At 38.1% G+C, this 13,511-nt stretch overlaps 1 protein-coding gene across 7 annotated transcripts in view; it reads right to left on the bottom strand.

The window, feature by feature from the left end:
- Positions 1 to 2,745: 2,745 nt before the first annotated feature.
- The window catches only part of TRIM36 (tripartite motif containing 36), a 57,211-nt gene continuing 46,445 nt past the window's right edge, over positions 2,746 to 13,511 (bottom strand). For all 7 annotated transcript variants that reach the window (XM_070742913.1, XM_070742914.1, XM_070742910.1 and 4 more), the window contains exons 5-10: positions 13,177 to 13,272; positions 11,123 to 11,376; positions 10,498 to 10,622; positions 8,019 to 8,312; positions 6,342 to 6,639; positions 2,746 to 4,782 (exon numbers count right to left, since the gene is read on the bottom strand). In XM_070742913.1, the coding sequence (XP_070599014.1) occupies positions 4,416 to 4,782; positions 6,342 to 6,639; positions 8,019 to 8,312; positions 10,498 to 10,622; positions 11,123 to 11,376; positions 13,177 to 13,272 (1,434 nt within the window). In that variant the 3' untranslated portion in view covers positions 2,746 to 4,415. The remainder of the gene's footprint in view (positions 4,783 to 6,341; positions 6,640 to 8,018; positions 8,313 to 10,497; positions 10,623 to 11,122; positions 11,377 to 13,176; positions 13,273 to 13,511) is intronic.

The raw sequence follows: 13,511 nt of genomic DNA, 5'->3' as shown, positions 1-13,511 counted from the left end.
GTGCATGAGAGGTTTCAGTGACAATTTGCAGAAGCAAATTTGAGTGAGCGGATACATGCACGGGCACGCACAAGTGCCTGAATCAGCAGGGTGCGCACCCAGTGCACCGGCATTACGGATCAGTGGAACATGCCACTGATACAGATCCAGAGGAGTAAAATGGTGTAGATCCTGGACCAGTCATGGAGCTCAGTGTGTGACAGTGAGCCTCTCTCTCAATCCAGCCTGCCTGATATGATGCATCTTATGGGAATAAAGAGAGGATCCCTCCCTCCCTCCCAGCCTATATTGTGCCTTAAGTTCCTACAGAAAAGCTAGACAGTAAATGTGTGAATATTTTAAAATACTCTGCAAATTTTTATTATTTTATTATTTATTCGATTTGTATGCCGCCCCTCTCCGGAGACTCGGAGCGGCTCACAACAACAAAACAGTACAAATCCAATGGTTAAAACAATTTAAAACCCTTAATATAAAAAACAATCATACATCTCATACAAACCATACGTAAAGCGGAAATTGCCAAGGGGAATCAATTTCCCCATGCCTGATGGCAGAGGTGGGTTTTAAGGAATTTGCAAAAGGCAAGGAGGGTGGGGGCAATCCTAATCTCCGGGGGAAGTTGATTCCCGAGGGTCAGGGCCGCCAAGGAGAAGACTCTTCCCATGGGTCCTGCCAGACAACATTGTTTTGTCGATGGGACCCAGAGAAGGCCAACTCTGTGGGACCTATCCGGTCGCTGGGATTTGTGCGGCAAAAGGTGGTCCCAGAGATATTCTGGTCCGATGCCATGAAGGGCTTTATAGGTCATAACCAACACTTTGAATTGTGACCGGAAAATGGCACGTACAGCTTATGAATAAATGACTCATTGCTGAAAAAGCAAAATAAGGTTTAATAAGAAAATAGTTCTATATTTGACTCTCCAATTCCCGCCCCAGACAGGTTCTAATAGTGTCATCTATTCTAGCCCTTTCTTTCCTTCTATTTTGGATTGAGCCCATTAAATGGCTGGTATGAGGATGTGTTGTGCCATGGGGGGGGGGGGTGTTTTTATTATTTTTATTTCTTTTATATTGTTTTTATTTCCTGTAAGCCATCTTGAGTTGCCATGAATGAGTGGGCGGTAATATAAATTTTCCAAATAAATAAAATAAATAATAAATATTCTGAAGAGCAGATCTGAAGGACTGCAGGAAGCTCTAATATTGAAACGTGGCATTCCTTTAAAAGACTAATAGCCGTAGAATAATATTCAGAATTTTTTGAAGCTTGTCTACTTTGCCTGTGGGTTGGTCCTAAAGAATTGCACAACTGTATGTAAAAAGCTTTGAATGACATCTGGATTATAGCTGTTTCAGTTTCAACCAGTTTTATAAAAGTAGAATTAGTAATGTGCACTATGTTGTCTTCTGCGAAACTCATCAGTATGAAATTAGAAAAAAATCAGCCTGGAATAACTATGTTGTACTGGTCATGTTTACATAGGGATGTTTTGTATTACACTATCATACTCCATTACAATAATTGGGCAGAGTCAATTGCTGCTTGACTAGTCCATTGTTGCAGAGTACAGAGAAAATTCAAATTACACCGGTCAGGCCTAAGCATTCACATTTATAGCTACCTTCTTAAATGGTTACAACTTGGGACAGCCATTTGAATTTCCTCCACTGATATCTCCTATTAAAATAAAATCTTAGTAAAGCTAGAAATGAAACATCTCTGTACAGTGGTACAGAACTCTACTTAAGAACTTTTCCAGATAAGAACTGGGTGTTCAAGATTTTTTTGTCTCTTCTAAACAACCATTTTCTACTTAAGAACCCGAGCCCAGAAAAATTCCCCAGGAAATTTGAGAGTGGCACGAAGGCCCGGCCAGTTTCCTGCCATTCCCCCTTTAATCCCGGCCATCTCAGGCTTTACTGGACTGCCAGAGGAGCCTTTCAGAGGCTTTGGCAGTCCAGAGTGAACAAAGTATTTTCCTTTTTCTGGGTGCTTGGAGAGGGAATAAACCTCTGCCAGCGCCCAGGGAAAAGAATTCCTTCTTATCCAAGGAACTGCCCACATTCCCCACCCAACAAGTATTTTCTCCATGCTTTTAATAGAAGATAAGCATTGCTTTACTTTCTATTTATCCTGTTTACTTGCTATTGTCAAAGTTTGTAAGAACATTCCAAATTTAAAACACTTTGCCTAACAATTTTGTGAACATCTTCCTTTCTGTTTTGAATGCCATAAGTGCTAGGTGTTATCTATACAGCATATTGATTCCTGCCACTTGTCATTATTATTTCAGTTATTAATCCTATGGTGATTGATATATTTTTGATGAATGTTGACCCAAATATTAGTATATACTGTATAATATACTTTTAAAGTGTTATCTCTGAGAAAAGCAGATAATCCCAAACTTCTTTAGAAAAATTTTACTAATTATTGCAAGTCCTTGATTTTTTTCACTGTTGGTATTAATTGAAAAGATGGGACAAAATTATGGATGGTAAATCTGCAGCATGCAATATGAATATTTAATCGTCTATGCAAGAATGTGTAAAACCATAAAGCTGTAATGAATAAAGATTTAGTTTTACCATATACCAGTACAAAACAAAATGTAACTTAAGCAAAACTTTAATTTTATACAATGAGTGTAGTTTTTAATTGAATTCCTGCCTCACAACCCATTAATTTTCTAAAACCAGTAACATAGCAACCAGGTGAAAATATAAAAAGAAACAGACATTTTATTTGTTATTTTTATTAGAAAAAAAACACTGAGAAAATTTTCAGAAATGTTACATTTCCACTTCACAATATCTTCAAAAAAAGGCCTTATGGGCTGCATTAAAGCTTCAAAAATTGTTTTGTAAAAAAACAATCTCCATGATGTACCTATGCCTAGAGTTCACCAATTAGAATTGTAACCAACTTACTTGTTAGTTATAGCAGCTATATTGTGAGTAATCCACATAAGGTTTAGCTTAGTCTGTATGTAAAGTGCAGAAAATAAAATTGTTTATTTTTCCTTTTTTTTTTTTTCATCCACATGGCTAGATGTTTCCCTGGTCCCTTAAATAAAAGAACACTTTTTACATTCAGGAAGCCCTGAACATTCTACTATTTCCCGGCAAAAAAATATTTTTAATTCAAACAGTAGATTGCGTAAAAGCAGGAAAAAAAGTTCAAATCCATTGTGTAGATTAAATTGATGGCATTAAATCAACTGACATTAGGCAGAATATCAATTCACTGTAAATAAATAATTATCACATTATAAATAAAAAAACCTTAAATTAATCTTTTAGGTTATTATTATTTGATTCAGAATAACTAGTGCTTACCAGATCTTAGGTAACTACTGCATAGTTGACTTTCCTTAAACAATATTTAACACATAAAGTGGACTACACACAACTACTTATGTAAAACAAATTAAAAATCCTATGACCTGAAGTGCAGAGTTTTACAAACATGAAGCAATATTATTTTACACTTTTAAGATGATTATATGGAGCTTTAGACAATTTTGTATGGATTGATTTAGCTAATAAGTTTACACTGATGATGAAGGTGAAAGTGTTTCAAACCTAATTATCAACGCTTTTTTGCTAAATACACTGACAGCCTTAATTTTATGAAGAATTCAATCTGTCGAAATTTAAAGAAAAATATAAATCTAAATTGTATCTGCATTTTATCCCCTACCCCCTCCACACAAATCACATAAGCAAAGGTTTTAACACCAAGGTTTGATGAAAAATTGCACTTATTTAAACATATAATACAGCATATAGGAAATAACCTAAAATACTGAAAACACACATAAGAACCTGCTTTTAATCACTGTTGCAATTGCACCAGGTTTAAAAATCAATATGAATCACAATAAATCTGTGTGACACACAGTAACAGTGATTCGTTATCCATCTCTTAAACGCTACCAATTCACTCATAGTTTGGATTCCCAAAGCACTTTGCTCTGATGCAAAGAGTGTTTCTGAGACACACTTGACCAATCAGGATAGTCAAAATTAGCTCCTTCTGAAGTGAACAAATCTATAATTATAAAAAAGAAGAGCCTACTTCCATTTGTTTAAAAATGGAATGTAAATGGAGGCAATATCAGAAATAAGGATTTAAACTTAAAGACTGGCAGGTTTCCAGTTTATAAAAGGCAACGAGGATGCTAATCTGAGTATCCAAGGTCATTATAAGACAAAAAACAAAAAACAAACCAAAGCAATACAGTTCAAAGAGATCTTCAGGTAGAGTTTTCTGGACACTAGACATTTAGTAGAGATGTTTTGCTTTTTTCTGCAATTAAAAAAGAGACTCGAAAGCAGGGGGTGCAGCAGATGTACTTGGAGTTATGATGTAATTAAGACAGAAAGCTAAAGGTGGGTCCTTGGGTATTAAATGTCTTCATCCTGATACTGCAGGTATTTTGCTGCAATCGTTTCTTCTAGATGTATTCCTGCGCTTCCCATTAATGCAAAAGCTGGATACATTTTACCAGAGCATTCCACTGGGCGTTCATAAAGACATTTCATACGATCTGCATCATAGAATCCAATGTTGCCTTTGTCACAGTCAAGGAAGATTCCAATGTTTGATGGCATGGGAAGAACTCTGTTCACAGAATCTTTGGGAGCAGCTGAAGCAGATGATGCCTTAGGAATAAACATTTTTTTCATGCCTATTGTTATTAATGTGAAAGGCTGCAAGGACTCAGCAAAGATGTCTTCACTCCCACTGTCATGACCACTATCTTGTTCGTATCTGAAAAAGAAATACTAGTCATGCCACAATGCTGAGGTTTTTAGACTTCAGCACAATTTTCACACAATATGGTTTTGTCTTTAAAGATATTGTATGGTACAATATCACAAGGTGCTTGTAGAAGAGAATGATAAACAAAAGTTAAGATGTGTGTGCTTTATTAAATATTTTTGCAACACTCTAGAAAGGATTCTAATTTATTAGAACATTTAACTGATCAAAATGCTCTTTCCATATGAACTGCAATAAAGTCATGTTGGGGATGCAATCTGGCTGCAACACTATTTCAACCACTTAAGACTGTTGCAATATCTTCATGGTCAGGTGATCAAAATTCAGCTGCTTGGCAACTGACTCATATTTAGGACACTTACAATGTCCCAGGGTCATGTGATCATCGTTTGTGACCTTCTGACAAGCAGTCAATTGAGGAAGCCAAATTAATTTCACAATAAAGTGTTAGCAACTTAACTGCATGATCCACTTAACAACTGCAGCAAGAAAGGTTGTAAAATGAGGCAAAACTCATAAATAACTATCATTTAGCAACAGAAATTTTGGGTTCAGTTGTGCTCATAAGCCAAAGACTATTCGTGTAGAATCATGTGATATTTGTTATAGCTAATCCATATCACAATCCATACATAACAAAGTCCCGTATAATCTAAACCATAGGATTCCACGATGTTGCTGAATAAGACACTTATAAAATGGGATCACAAACTTTTTTTACCTTATCATATTTTACTGTTCTTGAGATCTACCTTTCATTTCATCATTTCACATTATAGCCTCAACTGACTTCTTTAGAGTACTTTCTGGCTTCATGGACCAGTAGCAGCAGCGGGTGATGGTGGGGGGATGGTTTTGCGCAGACAACCTAGGTCAGTGATGGTGAACCTTTTTTGGTTTGTGTGCCAAAAGGGTGTGTGTGTGCATGTGCTAACATGAACGCACATGCCCACACCCATTCCCTCACCCCCAACACATGTGCACCCATGCTGCCCCTGCGCATGCACACAACTCCCCCATCTCTACGCATGAACACAGGCCTCACTGAAGCCCTGGATAGTGAAAAAGCAGGCAAACGGGCAAACCAGAAGTTTGGAAAAACAGACTTGCCTATTGTGCTGGGTTTTTTGCACTCTGGAGGCTTCAGGGAAGCTTTCTGAAGCCCCGGAGAACAAAAAACAACACAACAGGGAAACCGGCAGTCTGTTTTCCAAACTTCCGGTTTGCCTGTTGTGCTGTTTTTCGCACTCTGGGCTTCAGGAAGCCTCTAAGGTGCAAAAAGCAGCACAATGGGAAAACCCAGCTGCTTTTGGAACTTTCCAGTCAATGAAAGCATGTTGAAATCCATTTGACATACATAAAATAAAATTCCCTTGGGCATGAAAAAAATGGTTCTGCATTTCTTTAGATGCAGGTCTTTATCTAAAATACTATCTTCCATATTAACATCCAATTAATATATTTGACCTAATAAATGCTAAACTATTAAATTACAACAACAGAACTTAAAACAAAATGTATGAAAACAATAGAAAGTGATTACTTACCTGGGGCTACTTAATTCACGAGAACTGTGAAACCATTCTTGGATCTTAGCATCAGATGCCACTCCGACTTTCACAAGATATGAATAGGGTTCCACATGGAAAGCCCAGAAATGCTTTCCTTTCACAACACCAGTGTCACCAACAATGTAGTCCAGGGCAGTGTAACAGCCTTGTTGGATACGTTCAGCTTCCAAAAGCAGAGGAAACCCAGCTCTGCTTTCCACAACATTTCTTCTTGCATTTAGCAGAAGACGTTCACTATTGTAGCCACATTTGTCATCCAAAAGAAAACTGAAAACTAAAAATGAATAACCAGTCAGTAGAATTATAGCTTCAGAAAATATCCTAAAGAAGAGGATAATAAACCTCTCTTTCTCTCTCTCCCAAAATTTCTAGGCTACCCAATACTCTGGGAGGGTATAAACAATAAAATAATATAAAATATCCAGAGAAATGTTAGAAGGAACACAACAAGTTCCAAAGAATATAGATAGTCTTGAGTTGCAGCCATTCATTCAGTGACCTTAGGAAGTTATGATAATACTGAAGGGTCTTACAATTGGTCTTTAAAGTTCTGGCTGTTGCAGTGTCCCCAAGGTCATATGAACAAAATTCCAGTACTTGGCAACCAGTTCACACTTACAACTAGATCCATCATTCCAGAGTCTCATGATTATCATATGTGTCCTTCCCTGCTGGTTTCCCCCCAAGCAAAGTCAGCAGAAAGTCACAAGTTGCTGGGGAAAGTCTCTCTCCTCCACCTTTCTTCATTTGCATGTACCGCACCCTCCATCTTCTGCTCTTTTTCGCTGGCCTCTCTATATCTATATGCATCCCAATTCCTCTTTCTACAGCTTCCCTGGAATCACACACATTCTACACCCTCTTTCCATGGCCTCCCTGTTTTGCACGCACAATGCACATACATGTTGATCTCCCTGCAATCACACACATACCTCATTCTCTTTTTCTGGCCTACCTGCACTCATACACATTTACATATTCTCCACATTCACGTTCCCTGATCTCCCTGCACTTCCTATACATGCACTTCATACCCTCATTCTCCAGCTCACTGAACTTGCATCCCAGCAGCGCAAGAACACGGAAGTCTGGAGATGGGGTTTCCCAGCGGCGCAAGGCAAAAGGTGTGAGTTTTGGGATTGCACAAATTATCCGCTTTTACATTGATTCCTATGGGAAACATTGTTTCATCTTACGAACTTTTCTACTTACGAACCTCGTCACAGAACAAATTAAGTTCGTAAGACGAGGTACTACTGTATGTTATAATTTTTGTCCATGTTTCTTCTCGTGCATTATGAAAAAATGGACAATAAACTAGGTAAACTATTTTAATTTCTGCTTTTATTCAAATTGCTATAGAATTCTTTTTTCTCTAAAAACAAGTATCACTTTATTACTTTATATTCACAGAATGTTTTCCTCATTCTGATTTAAATATTCAATAAACTTAGTACAAAGTCATACATCATGGCATCTTATGCCTCATTATAGCAACTTAAAGACTGACCAGAATCTGTGGATATCATCTAGATTCTGTTATGTAGACTTATTAAATACGATTGTTTAAATTTATACCTAACACTCTTTGGTTTCACCAACTGCAACAAGAGAACAGGGACAAAAGTATCATGTGTATATTTTTTATTGTACCTGGAGCTGGTGGTGTATGTAAAATAAGTTCTCTGCTCCATGGGCTACAGATAGATCCTTTGTATCCTCTGACCCTAAAGGCATAGGTACTGTTTGTGTCAAGGTCAGAAATGATTTCACTCTTACTGCAGACTTCAATTTCTTGCCATGCTGTATTAGCCTCTTCTTTATTAAGCTTGCGATATTCAAGTATGTAAGTATCAGCTGAACCTGTTTTCTGTGGATGATCCCAACAGATCAAAGCTTTGTTATACATTTTGCTCCGTTCCTCACTGATTTCTGGTATATCATTCCCTGCATTAAATATACTAGGTGTTAATATATAAAAATACTGAAAGAGGAAAAATACATTTTATATAAAAATATTCATAACATTAAGGCAATCATCTCAGTCAAGTGTTGTCATCTTCATCCTGCCTATCCAGCCAAATTTAGTGGGCAACATTTTTGAAAATCAGAATTGAACTAAGGGACCACATATTATCCTCACCAAACCTTAGTGCTGCTAATAACATACCAACTTCTCCCTTGCAACGAACATTACACCAGGACTAAACAAAAATTTGCCCTGCCTGCATAGATGGTCAGAGAACACTTGCTATGGGTCCCCATCATCCAAGTGTCATAAAAAATTCAGGCAATAATTTTCTGTAGGGTTCCCTTCCAGTAGAACATTCTTTTCATTGACCTGCCTCTTCTTTCAGAAGACTGGAAAATCCAGACTTTTCTACCTTTCTCATCAACAGTTGTTAAGTCTGTGGTGCAGGTTCTTGTCTGTCTGAATTCTAAAATCCTAGAGCACTTTATTTCAATGCAGCATTGTTGCTACTTTGCCATGCTACTATTTGTAGTCAGACTGTACAATTTTCTTGCAGCAGCTAACTAGTTAGCCCTCCATTTCTTCAGCTTCTTTGGGAAGGCAGCAATTGCTGTTTATTGCTGCCTCACAATTCTGGCTTTGTATGCATTTTTCTTAAGGTTTGATGTTATACAGCCAGAATTAATCCGTGTTTCTTTCTTCAATTTTTCTGCTCTTATCCATTGCCACATTCTACTGTAGACCCACTCAAATACAGTCATACCTCGTCTTACGAACCTAATTGGTTCCAGGGGGAGGTTCGTAAGACGAAAGGTTCGTAAGACGAAACATTGTTTCCCATAGGAAACAATGTAATGTCAATTAATCTGTGCAACCAAAAAAAAAACCCCCGCAAAAAAAACGCTGCCGCCCGGCTGTCACCTTTTAAAACAGCCTGGGGGCTTCTCAGCGACCTCCCGAACGCCGAACGCCAAACCCGAACTTCCGGGTTCGGCGTTCGGGAGGCCGCCGAGAAGCCGCGCGGCTGTTTTAAAAGGTGACAGCCGGGCGACAGGGCTTCCCAGCAGTCTCCGAACGCCGAACGTGGAAGTTCGGGTTTGGCGTTCGGCTTCGGGAGACGGCTGGGAAGCCGTCCGGCTGTTTTAAAAGGTCACAGCCGGGCTGGGGGGCTCCCCAGCAACCTCCTGAACCACGAACTTTTGCCAAACTTCCGGGTTCGGGGTTCGGGAGGTTGCTGGGAAGCCTCCCAGCCCGGCTGTGACCTTTTAAAACAGCCGCGCGGCTTTCCAGCAGCCTCCGAACGCCGAACGCGGAAGTTCAGGTTTGGCGTTCGGCTTCGGGAGACGGCTGGGAAGCCGTCCGGCTGTTTTAAAAGGTCACAGCCGGGCTGGGAGGCTTCCCAGAAACCTCCCGAACCCCGAACCCGGAAGTTCGGCAAAGGTTCGGGGTTCAGGAGGTTGCTGGGGAGTCCCCCATCCCGGCTGTGACCTTTTAAAACAGCCGGACGGCTTCCCAGCCGTCTCCCGAAGCCGAACGCCAAACCCGAACTTCCGCGTTCGGCGTTCGGAGGCTGCTGGGAAGCCCCCCAGCCCGGCTGTCACATTTTAAAACAGCCGCGCGGCTTCCCAGCAGCCTCCGAACGGTTTAGAAAAAATTTGCCTCTTCTTACAAACTTTTTTCGTGTTATGAACGCCAAACCCAAACTTCCGGGTTCGGCGTTCGGAGGCTGCTGGGAAGCCCCGCCGCCCGGCTGTCACCTTTTTAAACAGCCGGGGGCTTCCCAGCAGCCTCCCGAACGCCGAACCCGGAAGTTCGGGTTTGGCGTTCGTAACATGAAAAAAGTTCGTAAGAAGAGGCAAATTTTTTCTGAACCCCAGGTTCGTATCTCGAGTTGTTCGTAAGACGAGGGGTTCGTATCTTGAGGTACCACTGTAGTATATATGAACTCAGAGATGTTAATAATATCTTGTTGCGAATGGCCAATTTCTCTCCCTATTTTTAGTATGCTAAGAAATTTCTATTTGAAGATGATCAAGGATATCAACCAACTTCTGAAAAATATTGAAAACTGTATCAAGAGCAAACTGATTATAAATATAGTTTCTCTTGTTCCTTCTCTGAGCTGGGAAGAAGTTAAATGGTTTTTTTCTTTAAACTTACCATTTGAATGAAAACACAGATTTTCCAGAGCTTCCTGTTGCTTTTCTATGTCAAGAACAAAGTCTTCAAAAGAAGCTTGAGCTGCAGGCCTGAAGCTCTTCAAAGATTCAGTAGCTTTCTGAATTCTATAGACAAAAAAAACCTAATATTATGCACACAGTAACAAATTGCCTTTAAAACTATAATATGAGAAAAAAATAGAGTTCATACCATTCATGAACCAATACATGATTCTTTACTTTTTACTTCTAACTGCAAATTAATAAAAAATAATTATTTCACTAGAGAAAATCCCCATATTATAATGAAATTCCCAGCAAATAGATAGGAACGTAATGGATATCATCTTGCATTAATATCTTTGGGTCCAAACAGAACATACATCAGCAGAACATACTTCCATAGGTATATATTATATACTATATAAGGCAAGTTTCTAATTTTTGTGCCGGTTACCTTTGCACTGCATGCATCCAAAACCTGGTACCAATAGTACCGATACAACATAAATCTTTTGCAAATGCTTTGCAAAAATACAACTAAAAGGACATTGAGAAATTGAGAAAGAGTCATGCCCAGGATTATGCACACTTCAAGCCACTCTGAAAAGAAATAAATTACATACCTGTCATGAAGCTGCTTTGCTGTTTGAACAAAACAGGATGGGTCTGTTTCTTTGAGAACTTCTTGCGCATATCCCACTAGGCCGTTATTTTCTAGAAGTCCCTGATACTCTTCTATTTGAGAATGCAATTTGTCCAATCTTAAATTTTTGGATGTTTCAATAGCTCTAACTGCAGTGTTTTTCCTTTCCTCCAAAACATGAAACAGCTTTTCAAAGTTATTAGAAGCTTCCTCCTTCGCTCTTTCACCATTGCACTGTTTAAATTAAAGCAGGATAATATATTTACTTTAAATATGTTTTTATTAGTTTCAAGAACAATTTCAAGGAAGGTAGTGATATTAATGTGATGTACACAACCAGAATTCTTTCTATAGGAATGTAAGTTAAAATATTTGATACACAGAAATTGTTCATCTTTATGATTCGGAAATATAGTTTTTTAAAACAAAACATTTAAAAACATAATCTTAAGTGACAACAGCATTTAGCTTCTTTACTTTTTGTTACAGAGACATGTTTACAATCCACCTCTTTACACATGTGCAACTAACTATGGCAAACTACAATAGTGAACAAAGAATTATTCTTAAAAATTCAGCAGAACATTTGTGACAATCAGAACAAATAGAATGAAGAAACACTTCATCTAAATTACTCCTCATTAAATTTTAGGGTTCAAGGTCACAGTAGTACAAAACTGCTAGAGAAAACAGAAAGATACTACTTTATAAAAGAAGCCTTTCAAAACTCTTTAAAAATTGAAATATTTTCACTATGCATTTCAGAATAATAAATGATGGATATTTGCATCTCACAATCTCAAATTCAATTTAAAACAAACTATCTTTTCACGTTATTTTGGGAGGAAAGGGGGAGAGATGCCTGTTCAGTATAAATGCATTTTATTTTTGTATTAGATTTCTATGCCATCCTTCTCCTGAGACTCAGGGCGACTTAGAAAATGTTTTTCTAATCAGGCTCATCCATGGGGGCAAAGATCAAAGAGTAACAAATAACAAGGAGTCTGTAACTCTTCCTTTTCTGGCCAAGACAAAAAGTGAATAGTGGACGGGTACTTGAACTACTCAGCTTGCCCCAGAGAGAATGCTTTCTTTTCAAACAGGGTGAGAGGACACTCTCCACTTTTTCCATTCCTTTACAGTAGTCCTTTTTTTCTAATATGAACAGAATTCTAAATGGGCTAGCACTGGCTGTGGCTGCTTCTTGACTGTGGCATAATTTTCTGAATATTTATATAGATTACTAAGCTGTAGAACATGATTAATCTAATTTTCAATAAGGGACTTTCTAAAATTAAATGTTAGCTGCTCAGCAGCCAAATATTTTTTATTTGATAGTCATAGCTAGCAATACACTTATAGCCAACTGTCACAAGTAGAGTAACTGAATAATCACATGTAGCACAATTTTCTAATACAACATAAATCTATAAAGAAGAAGCTATGTAGCTCTTTGGGTTTTTTCAATGCAATATGCAAGATCTAGAAATAAATTACAGTGTTTTTCCGAGTATAAAACACACCTTCTTGCCCCTCCAAAAAAATAGGGTGGAAATTTTGGTGCGTCTTATATACTGAATACGGCCATTTTTGGCCTCCTGAAGCCCTGCCTCTGCATCCCATTTTTATGAAAAATGAGCTGTTTTTCACAAAAATGTGATGTGCACAGGGTTTGGGAGGCTTGCAGTGCTCCTAGGGGCTGGGAGAAGGCAAAAACACCATTTTGTTTTCAAAAATAGGCCCACTTTTGAAAAAAAAACAACCCAGAGCACACAGAGGATTTGGGAAGCTTGCAGAGTGCTCCTGGGGGCCAAGGAGGACAAAAACCTTTTTTTCTTACCTCTTTGAAATCTTGCTGCATCTTATATACCGGTGCATCTTATAGTCCGAAAAATATGGTAGTCAAATTATAATGGATAGAAATGTTTTCGTTTCAATAAAATTGTTTATGTAGAAATTCATATGTAGAACATTTACTATTAAAGAGCCAAAAAGTAGTCTTTTTTGCCCGTGGCAAAAATAAGTAGTTCTTACCTCAGCTTCTTTCACTAAAAGACCAAGTTCTGTAATTTGGTTTTTCACATGGCTCTCTTTACTAATGAGGTAGTGTATATCCTGTGAAAGTTTCTCCTATGAAAAATCATACTGCATGGTTAAAAATGATTGTAAACTACTATTTTTGCATTAGAAATTAGTGAATATAAGAAATATTAATATTTTTGTTTTGTGATTGACAGTTTGGTTCCATAAACTACTATTTATTCTATATTAGCTATCAAACTATAGTTCAGTAATTGTTTTAGAGTTAACTAAAAGTGCACACATTCAATCATGATATAAAAATAAAGAAACATGATGGGCCTTGGCAT

This window comes from Erythrolamprus reginae, chromosome 2, assembly GCF_031021105.1.
Source record: "Erythrolamprus reginae isolate rEryReg1 chromosome 2, rEryReg1.hap1, whole genome shotgun sequence".
NCBI classification, from domain to species: domain Eukaryota; kingdom Metazoa; phylum Chordata; class Lepidosauria; order Squamata; family Dipsadidae; genus Erythrolamprus; species Erythrolamprus reginae.
The sequence above is the reverse complement of the archived record's forward strand: the minus strand, read 5'-3'. Positions and strand labels throughout refer to the sequence as shown.